Source organism: Heterodontus francisci, chromosome 27 (assembly GCF_036365525.1).
Source record: "Heterodontus francisci isolate sHetFra1 chromosome 27, sHetFra1.hap1, whole genome shotgun sequence".
Classification (NCBI taxonomy): Eukaryota; Metazoa; Chordata; class Chondrichthyes; order Heterodontiformes; family Heterodontidae; genus Heterodontus; species Heterodontus francisci.
Window position 1 is genome coordinate 16,919,686 of NC_090397.1, and position 18,905 is coordinate 16,938,590.

At 44.5% G+C, this 18,905-nt stretch overlaps 1 protein-coding gene across 3 annotated transcripts in view; it reads right to left on the reverse strand.

Moving 5' to 3' along the window:
• Window positions 1-372: 372 nt before the first annotated feature.
• LOC137384674 (solute carrier organic anion transporter family member 1C1-like) overlaps window positions 373-18,905 on the reverse strand; it is an 87,521-nt gene continuing 68,988 nt past the window's right edge. The window contains exons 13-15 of one of the 3 annotated variants that reach the window (XM_068058926.1): window positions 11,291-11,355; window positions 7,583-7,700; window positions 373-4,149 (exon numbers count right to left, since the gene is read on the reverse strand). In XM_068058926.1, coding sequence (XP_067915027.1) covers window positions 3,945-4,149; window positions 7,583-7,700; window positions 11,291-11,355 — 388 coding nt within the window. In that variant the 3' untranslated portion in view covers window positions 373-3,944. The remainder of the gene's footprint in view (window positions 4,150-7,582; window positions 7,701-11,290; window positions 11,356-18,905) is intronic. The other 2 variants (XM_068058928.1, XM_068058927.1) reach the window with 2 other exon arrangements.

Here is an 18,905-nt window from a genome sequence, read left to right on the forward strand (position 1 = left end):
TCAACACAGTAATTATCCCTACTTCTTTCCATTTTACCAGAAAATTGATGCTCTTATTGCACAAGAGCTAGACTTTTCCCACAGTTTAACAGAAATTCTTGTATTTTTAATGAAATTCTGTTTTGCTAAGCCTTTGTGCTTGAGGTGACAGGTAACAGTACTTTTTCATTTCAGGTACTTCGTCATGCAATTGTTGGCCAGATACAACACTGACAGCTGCAAAGTAAAGCTCCTGCCACCGTGCCTCATCATGTGACTTCGCCCCAAGCTCAGAGGAGCGCCTTCTACTGGAATAGTGGGAACCTACCCACTTCTGATAACAAATAGGATTTTTTGGACAAGAGAATTTCAAATAAGGTCTGGAGGCGAAAGTGAGTTCTTACATTATTTTATTAAATGAAGCAGTTTACACAAACGCAAGCACTACATTTAGTTACTTAAGAAAGGAATACCCATCAGGAATTTACCAAGAACCAAGGACTGCTTTCTTTCAAGCTCCTCACAGTTGGGTTTACTATTGTCTCTTACAAAGTTAGAGTAAAAACGAGTCTTTTCATTAATATTAATTATCATTACACATTCTTGCTTCTTCTGAATGCTAGCTCCCCTTTGCCGAACACTTATTAAACCAGTTTTACAGGCCTGGGCTAGGCTTACCAACCCCCACAAGATTGTCCTGGAATTGAAGATTAATCTCCAGGACACCACTGCACACAACCCCAGGAGAAAAATCATAGAGCATTAAACAAAATTGCATCTTTTTTCATTCTCTTCGAAAAGTTTCAACAACAACAGTTGCATTTCACTAGACCCTTTAACGTAGTAAAATGTCCCAAGGTGCTTCACAGGCACGCTATCAAACCAAATTTGACGCCGAGCCAGATAAGGAGATATTAGGACAGATGAGAGGAAGGCTTTAAGGAGTGTCTTAAAGGAGGAAAGAAAGGTAGAGCGGTGGAGAGGTTTAGGGAGTGAATTCCAGAGCTTAGAGCTTAGGCAGCTGAAGACACAGCCGCCAATGGTGAAGCAACTAAAATTGGGGATGTGCAATAGTCCAGAATTGGAGGAGCGCAGAGATCTCAAACGTTTATATGGTTGAAAGAGGTTGCAGAGTTAGGGAAGGGTGAGGCCATGGAGGGATTTGAAAACAAGAATGAGTTTTGAAATTGAGACATTGTTGGGTCGGGAGCCAATGTAAGTCAACAAACGCAGGGTTGATGGGTGAATGGGACATGGTGTGAGTTAAGACACAGGCAGCAGAGATTTCAATGTGTTCAGGTTTATTTAGTCATAAAAATATTGGAGATGGGGGTAAAATGGCTGTGTCACTAACAGTCAAGATTAGTACAATTGGGTAACAAATGTCTGAATTTTCCGGCTGGCGTCGAGACCCCAATGTCAGGACCATATGCAAGTCTCGAGCTTGTGCTTCGCCTCAACATGCCCGATGGAGCAGTTTTACGTGAGTTGGACTCCTAATTGGCCACCTCTGCATTCGCCATCCAATTAAGGATGGCAGGCATACCAGGGAAGTGGGAGGTCCAAAAGGAGGGCCTGCAGGAGGGTGGCAGACCCATCAGGAGAGGTGAGTGCTGCTGGAGAAGAGGGAGATGTAGGGGACGCCTCAAAATGGTGAACAAGATAACAAAGTACTGTGCGGAGCCTCAGGGTGGAGGGTTAACCCTTCCAGAAGAGTGTCTGTGGACGCTCCTGAAACCTTCTGAGAATTGCAAGCCCGATACTGCCAATTAATTCAGCAACCCACGGTCCACTGACTTCCCAGTGAGAGGCCGCCTCCTTAGTGCTGCTGGGCTTCCAACAGAGCGGGGGGGCCTGTGTGATCTGGAAAAGTTGCAGCGCTCGGTGACAGCATTGACGGGTTGTTCCTTTGGGGTTTCCCACTGCTTTCCCAGCCCCCCGCCTCCAAACCCATCTCCATGGGGCAAGGAAAACTCAACCCAAAGTGCCTGTCCCCTTCCAAATTGGCATGGCAAGGCAGTGTTCCCGGAGGATGGACCAATGGTGGAAGTATGGGGGCGGAGCAGTTCATGGCAGGTGGTGATGTGAGAAACCTCCAGGAATACACCCAATCAGAGTTGGCAAAGCCATGTTGGGCCTCCAGGCCCAGGCCCCATTTGTCTATTATATTCTTAACTTTCCCCTGTTGGTCTTAGCCTCCTGTCACCCCTAGTTTTGCTTCAATGTAATAGACAAGTAACTATTTTTAACCCACAGTATCTTTAGCACCAGCTACTCTTTCTGCCATTTGAAACAGATTCAAACCAGCTCATTCTGGCTCTGTAACACCTCACATGATCTGTTTTGGAGCTGACCTTCTGATGAACCTTGGAATGCTCCTGTGACTTCCTGGATTCTGTATCCATGGCAGTACGTTGTCCCTTAAACTGCCAGAGTTAATATTCCATTGAAGCTAAGCCCCCTACTTATCCATAATTAGATTTGGTCAGTACTGTGTTTAGCTACATCAATGCCAATTGATTTAATTCTGCTTTGTGTTTATTCTGTTCAAGCAATCTGGTCTGTGTACATAACATAATTACGTTAGTTTCGCCCTTGCTCTATCTTTGCTGTCACTGTGGTTCCCTATATAATGATGATCATATATCAAGGTGTTAAGCTGCTATGTTACACACTATCTGACAGGATTGAGACTTTTGAAACTATTGGGCAATCTCTCCCTCTCCTTGATCTGGATATATTAACAAACATATTAATCTATTTGTTTTTAATGCTAAAATAGCAGACAGAAAAAGATCACACAAACATGTCAATGTGTCCACTGCACAGCACAAATTCAACCCCTTGTTATCCTATTTGTTTTGTTTTGTTTTAGAGATACAGCACTGAAACAGGCCCTTTGGCCCACTGAGTCTGTGCCGACCATCAACCACCCATTTATACTAATCCTACACTAATTCCATATTCCTACCACATCCCCACCTGTCCCTATATTTCCCTACCACCTACCTATACTAGGGGCAATTTATAATGGCCAATTTACCTATCAACCTGCAAGTCTTTGGCATGTGGGAGGAAACCAGAGCACCCGGAGGAAACCCACACAGACGCAGGGAGAACTTGCAAACTCCACACAGGCAGTACCCAGAATTGAACCCGGGTCGCCGGAGCTGTGAGGCTGCGGTGCTAACCACTGCGCCACTGTGCTGATTTGAGGTGAAAAAGACAGCCAGTAAGAGGGTGTGTTAATCAACCGTGTCAGCCAATGAGAGGGTGTATTAATCCAGTGTGCCAGCTAATCAAAGGGTATGTTAATCCAGTTTGCCAGCCAATCAGAGGGTATGCTAGTCCAATGTGCCAGCCAATCAGGCCACGATCAGATTAGCCATAATGTTATTGAATGGTGGAGCAGGCTTGAGGGGCCAAATGGCCTACTCCTGCTTCTATTTCTTATGTTCTTATGTAGAGTATGTGTTAATCCAGTATGCCAGCCAACCAGAGGGCGTGTTAATCCAGTGTGCCAGCCAATCAGAGGGCATGTTAATCCAGTGTGCCAGCCAATCAGAACGTGTGTTAATCCAGTGTGCCAGTCAACCAGAGTGTGTGTTCACTCACTGTGCCACACTGTCAGACGGTGTGCCAACCTGCAATGGCAGCTGGTTACCAAATATTGCTTTATAGATACTAATTTCAAGTAAGAATGTTACAGACTAACTGAAAATGTTCCTTACAGATAACTCTTCGGAAAAACTCTATCAGGTGAATTTTACAGTTTAACATGCCCAACGCAGAGCTAGCACAATGGGAGTGTGTAACCGAATTTGGGTGAGAAGACCAGCGTGGCCATCCATTAATCCTGAGCACTTCTTGGGAGTGCTAAATTGTAAATATTCCCCCTTTTGTAAGACAGATATGGAAGGTTTTCAAGGCCTTCTCTGTACACTCCATCTGTTTCATTGGTGATCTCATTGATCATGATCTACTGCATTCATCGGAAGGTCACAATCAGTGCGATTGTTACCTTCATTCATAATTGCCAATGTTGTACATTCACTGCCCAATGCTTTTTTATCTTTTAATAGAAAACGTTTCTTCACTTGCATGTAGAAAGGGATAAACAGAGCACAACAGATTAGTCCAATTCCTGCACCCACTCCAAGGTAGATATACCTGCAAATATAGAAGGATATCAGAAAGAATTTTAAAAATATTACACCATTTGATTGTTCATCCAGTCATTTGAGGTTTAAAATTAATCAAATTGATGTTTTAAATTGAGCGATAGCATGCCATATCCTATACAAACAATACACTGGTGTTTATTTTTACTCTTGGGCAGCACGTTCCTCTGGGAGCATTATCAGAAAGGCTTGGGGATGCTCCTTGTCCAATTCCAGACCAAAATGGATTCGAATTCAGTGGGAAATAGCTGCTAAGCAGCTTTTTTAAATTCGCTCATGGGATGTGAGTGTCACTGACAAGCCCAGCATTTGTTGCCCATCTCTAATTGTTCGTAAGAAGGTGGTGGTGAGCCGCCTTCTTGAACCGCTGCAGTCCATGTGGCGTAGATACACCCACAGTGCTGTTTGGGAGGGAGGTTCAAGTTTTTAATGCAGTGACAGTGAAGGAATGTCAATATAGTTCAAAGTCAGGATGGTGTGTGGTTTGGAGGGTAATTGCAGGTGGTGGTGTTTCCATGTGTCTGCTGTCCTTGTCCTTCTAGGTAATAGTGGTCGCAGGTTGGGCCTTGGCAAGTTACTCTACTGCATCTTGTAGATGGTACAAAATGCGGTCACTGTATGCCAATGGTGAAGAGAGTGAATGTTTAAGGTGCTTTGTCCTGGGTGGTGTTGAGATTCTTGAGTGTTCTCCGAGCTCCACTCATCCAGACAAGTGGAGAGTATTCCATCACACTCCTGACTTGTGCCTTGTAGATGGTGTTTGGAGAGTCAGGAGGTGAGTTAATCGCTGTTGAAATCCCAGCTTCTGATCTGCTCTTGTATCCACAGTATTTATGTGGCTGGTACAGTTTAATTTCTGGTCAATGGTAACCCCCAGGATATTGATGGTGACAGATTCAGTGATGGTAATGCTTTCAAGGGGAGACAGTTAGATTCTCTCTTGTTGGAGATGGTCATTGCTTATCAGTTGTGTGGCATGCATGTTAAAATCATACAGTTCAGAGGCCACTGCCTGGTCCCAGAGGGAATGGTCCCCATCACAAGGTAAAAGCATTGGAAAGCTCAAAGAGGGGGATCACAGTCAAGTTACGTCAGTAGCTTCAAATATATGCAAACTAATGGGAAAATGCATTTAAATTTTATATACTCCATGTGATACAGAGAAACCATGAATACAAAAGTGTGGCCACTCCAGCTCCATGTCCTGACATCCAACCATTACTATGGAAACTATAGGCCCACAAAAAGACTTCAGTCCATGGTCAAGGCAGTTACCCTTCAGCACTGACTCTACCAGGGAATGCAATTTCCAGAAGGCATTTGACAAGGTGCCACATCAAAGGTTATTGTGCAAAGTAAGAGCTCATGCCGTAGTGGGTAACTTATTAGCATGGATAGAAGATTGGCTGGCTGGTAGAAAGCAGAGAGTATGCATAAATGGGTCCTTGTCTGATTGACAGCATGTGACGAGTGGAGTCCCACAGGGGTCTGTGCTGGAGCCTAAACCTTTTACAATTTATATCAATGACTTGGATAAGGGGAGCGATGGCATGGTTGCTGAATTTGCAGATGACACAAAGATAGGTGGGATAGTATGTTGCGAAGAGGACACAAGGAGCTTGCAGACCAATATAGATAGATTGAGTGAGTGGGCAAAAATCTGGCAGATGGTGTATAATGTGGGAAAATGTGAAGTTGTTCACTTTGGCAGGAAGAATAAAAAAGCAGAGTATTACTTAAGCGGAGAACGACTGCAGAATTCCGAAGTGCAGAGGGATCTAGGTATTCTAGTGCAGGAGTCACAAAAAGTTATTATGCAGGTACAGCAAGTAATAAAGAAGGCTAATGGAATGCTATCCTTTATTACAAGAGGAATTGAAAATAAAAGTAAGGATGTTACGCTTCAGTGAGACAGGGCATTGGTGAGGCCACATCTCGAATACTGTGTGCAGTTTTGGTCTGCTTATTTAAGAAAGGATGTAAATGCATTGGAGGTGGTTCGGAGGAGGTTTACTAGATTGATACCTGGAATGAGTGGGTTGTCTTATGAGGAAAGGTTGGACAGACTGGGCTTGGCTTCACTGGAGTTTAGAAGAGTGAGGGGAGACTCGATTGAAGTTTATAAGGTCCTGAACGGTCTGGACACGGTGGATGTGGAAAGGATGTTTCCTCTTGTGGGTGAGTCCAGAACTAGGGGCACTATTTTAAAATTAGGGGACGCCCTTTTAGGACAGAGATGAGGAGAAATTTTTTCCCTCAGTGGGTTGTGCGACTTTGGAACTCACTGCCTCAGAAGGTGGTAGAGGCAAGAACATTGAACATTTTAAGGCGGAGGTAGATAGATTCTTATTCAGCAAGGGAATCAAGGGTTATTGTGGGTAGATGAGAGTGTGGAATTCAAAACACTAACAGATCAGCCATGATCTTATTGAATGGCGGAGCAGGCTCGAGGGGTCGAATGGCCTACTTCTGCTCCTAATTCGTCTGTTTGTATAATGCCCGTAGGAGGATACATCATTTACATGAGGCTGGTGGGCACTTTTGGCACTATAGGTGCATCACGGAAATCTGCCAACCTCACAATGAAATTCTGCTGCCAGGCTGTCATTCAGGGAGGGCTTGCTCCATTTCCCTCCCCCCCCTCAACTCTGCTGCATTCAGAGAAATGATTTCTGTGATGCTAAAAATTCCTCAGCTTTGGAGTGGAGGGGCAGCGGGGGTGAGGTGAGGGGGGGGGGGGGGGGGTGGTTGGTGGTAGTGGTCTTGACATGGAGTCACTTACAGTTTAGGTTCTCTTGCACCATTCTAGAGATCAGTTTGCGTCACCTTACTGGAAATTCTCCAATTTATGTGGGTCCTATGAAGGCTGAGGAAGTGGGAATTTCCAGCATAGAAATTCCCAGGCCCTTCCCACTTTGTGCCACTGTTCTCGTAAGAGATGGATGAGTACTCTGTCCCTACCAGGCTGAGTGAGAGCTGTCAGTATAAGTCAGGAACTGGTATATCAGTTCTAATGAAAGGTCACAGACCTGAAGCGTTAACTCTGCTTCTCTCTCCACAGATGCTGCCAGACCTGCTGAGTATTTCCAGCATTTCTTGTTTTTATTTCAGATTTCCAGCATCTGCAGTATTTTGCTTTTATTATCCTGGCATTTCCTGGCTGCTTTGACTCATTCTACCCAGAGTATACTGTAAGTTCACCTGAATGGCCCAGTAAATTAATCTTTGCTTTCATTACTTTCAGAGTGAAAATGGTAACCAGAGTGAATGTGGCTATTGTAGAAGTTTGATATTGTGACACGGTTACTGGTTTCTTGTGAGGTTCAGTTTAAATGGACTAAGGCTGCACCCGCACAATGATTGGCTGCTGTGTCACCATCATTTACGCTAGGCCTAATAGCCTTTTGGAAATAACAACAAACCTGAATGCATCCATGTCATACATCCTGCAGGCCCCTCGCCCCCCGCATCTGTTGGTTCCCCATTTCAGACACGTTGTATCTATCAAAGCTCCAAAGTAAATGGGAATGGGAATTCCAGCTGAAACAGAAGGAAAGGGACACTGTGTTGGAAAGACATGGGCTTTTACAAATAACATTTGGAACAACAATTTGCATTTATATTGCGCCTTTTATATAGTAAAACGTCCCAATGTCCTTCACAGGAGTTATCAGACAAAAAATAACACCAAGCCAGAGAAGGAGCCATTCAGAAAGGCGTCCAAAAGCTTGGTCAAAGAGATAGGTTTGAAGGAGTGTTTTAAAAGAGTAGTAAGAAGTGGAGAGAGAGTTCCAGAGGTTAAGGTGCAGATGGATGACGGCATGGTTACTGATGGAGCTGTGAACAAAGGAAGAAACATAGGAACATCGGAACATAGGAACAAGACTAGGTTATTTGGGCCCTTGAGCCTGTCATGCAAAGAAAGTGGGGGATGCGAAAGAGGTGAGAATTGGAGGAACTCATAGTTTTCAGACTGCTGTAGAACTGGAAGAGATATAGAGTGGCGAAGCCATGGAGGGATTTGGAAATAAAGTTAAGAATTTTAAAATTGAGGTGTTGCCAGCCTGGGAGCAAATGTTGGTCTGAGAGCACAGGGCGATAGGTGAATGGGACTTAAGTATGGGTAGCAGCATTTTAGATGGGTTCAAAATATCTACAATGCACATAAGGTTCAGCAGTTATGACATCCTAACTGCAAAAGGCATGAAGCACTGCCACATGACTTGAAAAGTGAGCATCTATGTGCCCAAGTATTGTGAAGGAATCCAGCCATAATAAAGGGTTACAAGGTTCAAAAGAATTATTTTCCTATGAAAATAGGATTAAAAAATTAAAAAGCAGAGCTTCATCTGCTTGGAAGGGTAGAAGGGGCTCGTAAACACATTGAAGGACACCAACATTCTGTTGCATATTAACTTTACCCCCTAACACAAAGGCAGTTTCAGGAACTCGCAAGACTGGCAAGACCAGCATTTGTTGCGTTTCCCTAATTTCCCTTGAGCTGGTGAGCCACCTTCTTGAACCGCTGTAGGGTGGTATAGGTACACCCACAGCGCTGTTAGGAAGGGAGGTCCAGGTTTGTGACCCAGTAACAGTGAAGGAATGGCGATATAGTTCTAAGTCAGGATGATCTTTAGCTTGGAGGGGAGCTTGCAGGGGGTGGCGTTCCCAATCCTATGCTACTCTTGTCCTTCTGAGGTCGCAAGTTTGGAAGGTGCTGTCAAAGGAGGCTTGACGGGTTGCTGCACTGCACCTTATAGATGGTACACATTACTGCCACTGTGCATCAGTGGTGAAGAAAGTGAATGTTTAAGGTGGTGGACGGGGTGCTGATCAAGCGGGCTGTTTTGTCCTGAATGGTGTCAAGCTTCTTGAGTGTTGTTGATGCTGCACTCATCCAAGAAAGTGGAGAGTATTTCATCACACTCCTGATTGTATCTTGTAGATGGTGGACAGCCTTTGGAGAGTCAGGAGGTAAGTTACTCACCACAGAATTCCTCTGACCTGTTCTTGTAGCCACAGTATTTATATAGCTGCTTTAGTTAAGATTCTAGTCAATAGTAACCCCCCCGGATATTGATGGTTGGGGATTCAGCTATGGTAATGCCATTGAATGTCAAGGGGAGATGGTTAGATTCTCTCTTGTTGGTGCAAATGTACTTGCCACTTATCAACCCAAGCCTATATGTTATCCAGGTCTTGCTGCATGTGGGCATGGACTGCTTCAGTATCTGAGGAATTGTAAATGGTACGAAACACTGTCCAATTATCAGCGAATATTCCCACTTCTGACCTTATAATGGAGGGAAGGTTATTGATAAAGCAACTGAAGATGGTTGGGCCTAGGACACTACCCTGAGGAACTCCTGCAGCAATGTTCTGGGGCTGGGATTATTGGTCACCTATAACCACAACTGTCTTCATTTACGCTAGGTATGACTCCAACCTGTGAAGAATTTTCTCCCTGATTCCCATTGACTTCAATTTGCTAGGGCTCCTTGATGCCAGTCAGTCAAAAGCTGCCTTGATGTCAAGGGCAGTCACTTGTATCTCGCATCTGGAATTCAGCCCTTCCGTTTCTATTTGGACCAAGGTTCTAATGAGGTCTGGAACTGAATGCCCCAGCGGATCACAAACTGAGCATCAGTGAGCAGGTTATTGCTAAGTAAGTGCTGCTTGATAGTACTGCCTGACATTACTTTGCTGATGATTGAGAGTAGACTGATGTGACAGTAATTGACAGGATTGGTTTTTGTGGACAGGACATAACAGGGTAATTTTCCACATTGTCAGGTTGATGCCAGTGTTGTGGCTGTACTGGAACTGCTTTGCTAGGGCTGCGGCTAGTTCTGGAGCACAAGTCTTCAGTACTACTGCCGGGATGTTGTCAGGGCCCATAGCCTTCGCTGTATTCAGACCCGCCTGTCATGGTCTGATCAGACATCTGAAACATTGTTTTCAGGGGCTTGTAGAGTCTTTCACAATGGTCAATAAACATCTTAAATGTGTGTGAATATTTCCTCTGCTCATTATTTCTAGCAAAAGCATGAGAAACAAAAATAATTATATCCAACAATAACAATGGAAATCTTCAGAAACACATCTACATACAACAATGATTTATGTTTAGCTGTACTTATTGTTGCACACAGTGTGAAATTGCTTATGCCCGATTTTAACCTAACCCACTAGGTGTGAATGTGACGGGTTCTTGCTTGGATGTCTAATTTACACCCCTTGCACACCATTTTTTATTCTTTCATGGGATGTGAATGTCACTGGCAAGGCCAGCATTTGTTGCCCATCTCTAATTGCCCCGGAGAAGGTTGTGGTGAGCCGCCTTCTTGAATCACTGTAGTCCATTTGGTGTAGGTACACCCACAGTGCTTTTAGGGAGGGAATTTCAGGTTTTTGACCCAGTGACAATGAAGGAATGGTGATATAGTTCCAAGTCAGGATGTTGTTTGGTTTGGAGGGAAACTTGCAGGTGATGGTGTTCCAATGTGCTGCCCTTGTCCTTCTAGGTGGTAGAGGTTGCAGGTTTGGAAGGTGCTGTTGAAGGAGTCTTTGTGAGTTGCTGCAGTGCATCTCATATATGCTACACACTGTGCGCAGCGGTGGAGGGAGTGAATGTTTAAGTTTGTGGATGGGGTCCTGATCAAGTGGACTGCTTTGTCTTGGATGGTGTCAAGCTTCTTGAATCTTGTTGGAGCTGCACTCATCCAGGCAAGTGGAGAGTATTCCATCACACTCCTGATTTGTGCCTTGTAGATGGTGGACAGGCTTTGGGGACTCAGGAGATGCTCGTCTCAGAATTCCCAGTCTCTGGCCTGCTCTTGTAGCCACAGTATTTAGATGGCTGGCCCATTACGGTTTCTGGTCAATGGTAATCCCCAGGATGTTGGTGGGGGATTCAGCAATGGTAATGCCATTGAATGTCAAGGGGAAATGGTTAGCTTCTCTCTGGTTTGAGATGGTCATTGCTTCAATAATGTGTAAAATTGGCAGGATGTAAATTGCGTATCTCAGCTGATCGCACCTGGTTCTCACTGAGCGGGTTAAATTACAATCAAGTCTTTAGTTCCTGTCAAAAATTCTTTTCAAAATACAATTAACCTGAAGAAACTCACCAAGCAGTCTTATAATCAAAATGTATAAGCCTATTGCCAGTGGTTTCAGCTCTGGCTGAACGGACCTGATGGAAGCAACAGACTGATTAAATCAGTGTCAAGACTATGAAATAAAAACAAGAAATGCTCAGCAGGTCTGGCAGCATCTGTGGAGAGAGAAGCAGAGTTAACATTTCAGGTTAGTGACCCTTCATCAGAACTGGCAAAGGTTAGAGATGTAATAGGTTTTAAGCAAATAAAGCGGGGGTGGGGCGAGAGATAACAAAAGGCAAGGTGTTGATAGGACAGAGAGTCACAGAGACTAACTGACCAGAAGGTCATGGAGCAAAGACAAACGGTATGTTAATGGTGTGCTGAAAGACAAAGCGTTAGGACAAAGAGGATGTTAATTGACAGAAAAATGAACAGCCTTGGCCCAAAGCACAAACATGAAAAAAACAGTGGGTAGGCACATGGTAAAAAAATGAATGAGGAAACAAACTAAAATAAAATAAACAAATGATAAAAAAGAAAAAATAACTAAAAATAAAAAGGGGGGCCCCGTCATGTTCTGAAATGATTGAACTCAATGTTCAATCCGGCGGACTATAGCGTGCCTAATTGGTAAATGAGATGCTGTTCCTCGAGCTTGCATTGATGCTCACTGCAGCAAGCCCAGGACAGGCATGAGAGCCGGGGGGTGTTGAAATGGCAAGTAACCAGCAACCAGAAGCTCAGGGTCATGCATTTGGACTGAGCAAAGGTGTTCCGCAAAGCGGTCACCAATCTGCGTTTGGTCTCCCTAATGTAGCGGAGACCACTTTATGAGCAACGAATACAGTATACTAAATTGAAAGAAGTACAAGTAAATCACTGCTTCACCTGAAAGGAGTGTTTGGGGCCTTGGATAGTGAGGAGAGAGGAGGTAAAAGGGCAGGTGTTACACCTCCTGTGATTGCATGGGAAGGTGCCGTGGGAAGGGGCCGTGGTGTTGGAGGTAATGGAGGAGTGGACCAGGGTGTCGCAGAGGGAATGATCCCTTCGGAATGCTGACAGAGGAGGAGAGGGGAAGATGCGTTTGGTAGTGGCGGAGGATGATCTTTTAGATGTGGAGGCTGGTGGGGTAGAAATTGCGGACAAGGGGAACCCTGTCACGGTTCTGGGAGGGAGGGGAAGGGGTGAGGGCACAGGTGTGGGAAATGGGCCAGACACGGTTGAGGGCCCTGTCAACAACAGTGCAGGGGAATCCTCGGTTGAGGAAAAAGGAAGACATATCAGAAATGCTGTCGTGGAAGGTTGCATCATCAGAACAGATGCATTGGAGACGGAGAAACTGGGAGAATGGAATGGAGTCCTTACAGGAGGGAGGGTGTGAAGAAGTGCAGTCAAGGTAGCTGTGGGAGTCGGTGGGCTTATAATGAATATTAGTAGACAACCTATCCCCAGAGATGGAGACAGAGAAGTCGAGGAAGGGAAGGGAAGTGTCGGAGAGGTGAGGGAAGGGTAGTAATTGGAAGCCAGGTTGATAAAGTTTTCCAGTTCGGGGCGGGAGCAGGAAACAGCACCAATACAGTCTTCTATGTACCAGAAAAAGAGTTGGGGGAGGGGGCCTGAGTAGGACTGGAACAAGGAATGTTCGACATATCCCACTAAAAGACAGGCATAACTAGGACCCATGCAGGTACCCATAGCAACACATTTTACTTGAAGGAAGTGAGTGGAGTTGAAGGAGAAGTTGTTTAATGTGATAACAAGTTCAGCCAGGCAGAGGAGGGTGGTGGATGGGGACTGGTTGGGCTTCTGTTCAAGGAAGAAGTGGAGAGCCCTCAAACCACCCTGGTGGGGGATGGAGGTGTAGAGAGATTGGACGTCCATAGTGAAGAGGAGGCGGTTGGGGCCAGGAAACTGGAAATTGTCAAAATGACGTAGGGCGTCAGAAGAGTCATGGATGTAGGTGGGAAGAGACTGGACCAGGGGAGAAAAGATAGAGTCAAGATAGGAAGAAATAAGTTCAGTGGGGCAAGAACAGGCTGAAACAATGGGTCTGCCAGAACAGTCTTGTTTGTGGATTTTGGGAAGGAGGTGGAAATGGGCTGTCCGGGGTTGCGGGACTATGAGGTTGGAAGCTGTAGATGGAAAATCTGCAGAGGAGATGAGGTCAGTGACAGTCCTGTGGACAATAGCTTGAATTTCAGTGGTGGGGTCATGGTCCAGGGAGAAGTAGGAAGAAGTGTCTGAGAGTTGGCGCTGAGCATCTGCAAGGTAGAGGTTGGTACGCCAGAAAACAACAGCCCCACCCTTGTCTGCAGGTTTGATGACAGTGTCGGGGTTAGACCTGAGAGAATGGAATGCAGCAAGTTCAGAGGGGACAGGTTAGAGTGAGTGAGAGGGGGGCAGAGAAATTGAGACGGTGGGGCATAAGGGGATAAAAATGAGTCCTTTGCTGAGTACAGAGCGTTCAGCATCAGAGAGGGGAAGGTCAGAGGGTATAGTGAATACATGGCAAGGAGTCAGATCAGATGGGGTGGGGTCAGAGGGAAGTGAAGGGGAAGAAGGATCTGGAGGGGCATTAGTCCCCATTAGCTGCTGGAGCTTGCATTCCTTAACACCTGAAAGGAATAAAAAACGTTTTTTGTGAATGCATCAGATAAGACGAAGGATGAAATGGAACTGCGGAGTAGAACAGCTTTGAGATAAGGTGAGGCGATGTTTCTGGAGAGAGAGGTCCAGAGACTACATGTGGCGATGCATGGCACTGAGTGTGGATCTCAGGATGCGGCGAGCACAGCAGTCTGAGGAACGTTGTATTTCTCGGAGATATCTGCAATCCTGGGTGGATTCAAAACATGATGGATGAAATTTCAGTTGGAATCTATGTGGAATAAGTCGGAGCCGGAGACATTCACTAATGTGGATGTGAAAACGAGTTTTTGTAGACACCTTATCAAACACCAGGAGGGAAATAGAAAGCAATGAAGGTGAACAAGGTAAAAGAGACAAACGAAAGTCCCGTCATAGAGAAGAGCAGAACTTCTTCAAGGTAGGCATTCCTGCAAGAGAAGTGGCAGTGAATTAAACACTAAAATAAAAGGCTATGTTTGCTGACAACGCCACCACTAGGTGGCGCTGCAATGGCACATGCCCAAATACAGCCTGTGCCACTAAAACGTCACAGTCTGCGACATCAGGCAGCTGCCAGGATTAAAGATGGCGCTGCTCAAATAATCACACGAAGGCAACCTAAACACATGGCAGCGCACAATGGTCGGAGGGGAGGGAGCAAGTGAGCAGTGAACGATGGAGCGGGTGGGTGAGCCAGTGGTCAGGGGTGCGGCAAGCGGGCGGTGAGCGAGCGGTCAGGTGGGGGGTGGCAGTGAGCGAGCGGGCTGGGGGCTGTGAGCGAGCGGGCGGGGGGTGAGTGAGCGGGCAGGCGGCGGGGATCGGGAGTGGGTGGCGGGGGGGAAGGAGGAGGTCTTTCCTGCACTCTCCCCGCACCCGCTCTCTCCCCGCTCCCCAGACCCCCTCTCCCCCCACCCCTGCTCTCTCCCCCCACCCCTGCTCTCTCCCCGCTCCCCAGACCCCGTCTCCCCCTACCCCTGCTGTCGCCGGCCCGGATCCCCCCACCATCTGCCCGCGTTACACGATGACGTCATCTGCGCATGCGCCAACCAGTCCTGGCACTGCGGAACGCAACATATGCGCAGAGGGTGGGAACCAATCTGCGCATGTGCACAGATTGGCGCAGTCGGATGACGTAAACTGCCGGCTGCATTGTCAGTAATCACTTTGAAAATAAAATCAAAATACTGCAGATGCTGGAAATCTGAAATAAAAACAAGAAGTGCTGGAAGTACTCAGCAGGTCTGGCAAGACTATGAAATACTGCCCAAACTCTCCAGAAACACTATTTAGTCTTGGTATGTTGATAGGGTGAAGGAGGTAACACGAGAGGAGGCTCGTGTGGAGCATAAACACTGGCATAGACCTGTTTCAGGTCGTAATCTTTCATCAAGGTCATGACCTGAAACATTAACTCTGTTTCTCTCTTCACAGATGCTGCCTGACCTGTGGAGTATTTCCAGCATTTTCTGTTTTTGTTGTAAAAGATTGTAGCACTATTTGAAGAGCATGGGAGTTCTCCCTAGTGTCCTGACAATATTTATCCCTTAACCAAAACTTAAAAATCAGATGATCCGGTCATTCATTTCATTGTGGGAGCTTGCTGTGTGCAAATAGGCTGCTGCGTTTACTACATTACAACAGTGACTACACTCCAAATGTGCTTCATTGGCTGTAAAGCACTATGGGACATCCTGGGGTGCTATCGAAATGCAAGTCCTTTTTTTTTTATAATTGCACAGTAGCATTTTTCAGTGCAATGGAGTTTGGGGAGTTCTGATCAAAGCAGCTGTCCTTATTAGATTCTCCATTGAGAAACATTTTCTGGAAAGCAAGTAGAGCAAAAGTTAATTTTAGCTCCCAGTATGTTTAAGTTTTACTACCACATACCTGCATAAATGTGCACTCATGTCTACTCAATTTAAATGCACAATTTTTAAAAGCCAAACTTTTCTACAGAATTACTGTCAAGAGTAGAACAGATAGAATTATTCTTCCTTCCGGCTCTGTTCTTCTGCAGTCCACACACACACATGCACTCATTAATATGTTAATATACTCGAGCTTCACATTTGAATTTTCCTCTATAATTACTCACTTTAGCAACTCATTACTCACTCCCTAACACCCAGAGTTGGGCTCCTGTAAATACCAAGTTCTTAAATTATGCCACACCAGCCAATTATCATAATTACAAAGCAGCATTTTTCTAAATTAATTTTTGTGCTGTTCAATATTTAATCATTTTGAGTGTTTAACTTAGGTAAGAGCAGAATCATCAGTCATTCAATTAATACATTTACAATGATATCATAGGTGAACCCAGATGTAATTAAAACAGCTTTACATAAACATTGTGGCCTGAACAGTTTTTAACTCTATAAATTATATCGTTACTACACAAACAATTTACATTGTCAGGAAAACCCCGCAGCTGCCAAGACTGAGGCACACATTATTTCGCCACATGAACGAGAACTTAAAATTGCAAGCCCTGACTGGAGGGACATTTGCATAGTACCAGACAATGTTGAAACAATGGGGACCCAGTAGTTGCTTCCCCAATACACAGAAGGGGGGTCAGACCAGTTTTAGTCACATGACTAACTGGCTGTTGCAGAGTTTTGAACTCAGAGTTTTAAATTGGAGGAAGCAAAGGATTTGAAGAGACAATGCCATGTGCTCATGGAGTAAAGATCTCGCCTGGAACTGAAGCAAAAATTACAGCCTCTCCAGTCTGCCTGCTTCCATCTCCTTCTCACGGAACTGAATCTTGTGAAAACACATGAAGCTCAAAGACAGAAAGGTTTCCTACATGAACAAGGGTTTTAAGAAGACTACTGGGTCCCAATGAACTGCAAGACCATATCTTCAATCAAGGACTACAGCGAGCTCGTGAAACAGTAACAAGATATTGCCTCAAACTGTTCTACTTATCTTTTCTTCTGCACTTTTCTGTCCCTATTTACATGTGTGTATCCCATGTGCATACTAGCGTGGGCATGTCGTATATCCATAGGTGTTAACTGTATTAGAGTTTAAGTTTAAGGTTTAATACATTTAATCTTTCTTCTTTAAACCATAGAAAGCCTGTTCGTGCTCATTTCTTTGCCTTATAATTGGAAAGTTGTAAACAAGGATTCACAAAGGGCGAGCCCAAAACACAGTGTGTTTAAAATTAAACCCGGTTACAATAAGACCAGGTGAAGATAGTAACAGACCCCTATATACCTTTCACACCTGGTCGTAACAACATGAACAAAATATATTACCTTTATTTGTGTAAGGATCCATAATTTGAAGCTGATGGATTTATTTGCAAGTAATTACTAGTTGCAATGCCACACAATATGCTAACTGGGCATAGTATCACTTTGATGAATTAGTGACATCAAAATATAGATGATGATAACTCGTTCTGTCTCATAGGCATTAATAGGTTTTATTTAAGCAGAGTGAGTTGATGCAGATTCCTAGTAGACTTTAAACAAAGGATAATATTGCCCCCGCAGTTCTCAATTAGTGCAAAAATAAAACTGAGTGATAGAAGCAATTTAACGATTATATATTTAGTTATCAATATGCTTAAGGCACATATGCTGTACTATTGTCAAGAAAAGCCTATATGCCAAATGAGAAATAATAATTTAATCGGTTGGAAACTTACGTTAGATTTTAATGGAGAAAATCTTGCAGTTAACTTTTTTTTAAAACTGGCAACCAAGATGGCCACCGCAATTTGCATCTGAAACACCTTTTCATAGTCAAAAGATCCACCCAGAGCCAAAGGGTCCAGCAGTATGGAGCCAGGACAATGGCTTTCTCGAAGTGATTAAATTACCTAAAATGGCTTCATTAGCATGACATTCAAGGCAATCCTAACATATTGACTTTGAAAGAGCAAACCCCCTCCAACTGTAAATGGCATCCTGGGGCATGTGGAGCCAATTCCTAACCTTGAATTTCATTAGAAGGTTCCAGAAAACCTGAAGCAGGCACGTGACCATCTGTCCATCTCGGGGGAAGCTGGTTTTGTTTCCTTTGGATAAAGAGACAAGTAGCAACTAAGTGTGCAGCAGCAGAGAAGGCTGTGGGCTTCCCTTTCTCTCCCCAGAAAACATCACATTTGAAAACCATCTGTGACTGTGGACCCTCCAAGCCTACAGACTGCTACAGCCAGCGACCAGGGGAAGAGAGCCAACTACAATTCTGCCTTCAAGAAAACCCTGAGCAAAGCAGGCCAGCCAAAGTGCACTTTGACCAACCAGTGACTTCCACCTCTAACTGTGTATCTAACTTTTATTTATTCTGGACTTTAATCCAACCAAAAACCCTATTTTCCACTTTGTAATCTACTTGTGTGTGAGAGATTCTCATGTGAATGTATGCGTGAATGTATAGCGTATTTGTTATTATTTTTAGATCGGGGTTAGAGTGTTAAATATAATAAACTTACCTTCTTCTTGTGTAAACTCAAGAAAACCTGTCTGATTGGTTCTTTCACGATCACAGTAAAGGTTAAAGGTAAAACACTCACAGAGGTGGTAAGCACAACCACTGTTTAAAAAGGAATAAACCCTGTTGTGGTCAATAAGAGGAAAGGCAAGAGGAGCACCTGTGACCCCCTCCTCACTTGGCCGTAACATAAATTTGGGGGCTAGAGTCCAGAATCGTAATCCAACGACAAACAAGAAATTGAAAATGGGACACCAAATTGATCCCTATCAAAATTTTAAAAACTTCAATTCAAGTTTTCTTGTGTTTCACTGCTAGAATACTAACATGTCCACATCTGAGATCAATACCTTCGTAAGCCAGGGTGAAGTAACCTGGGAAAGGTTAAAGGCCCTATCTATTGAAGAGTTGAGGAATATAGCTGGGCAGTTAGGGATTACTTTCCGTGAAAAAGCTAAGAAATCAGAAATCCTAAGACTGTAGCCAACCATTCTTCACTTGAACCTGAAGACTCAGAGACAAGGTTAGAGTCAGAAACAGACAGGGAAATGTTAGCTAAAAT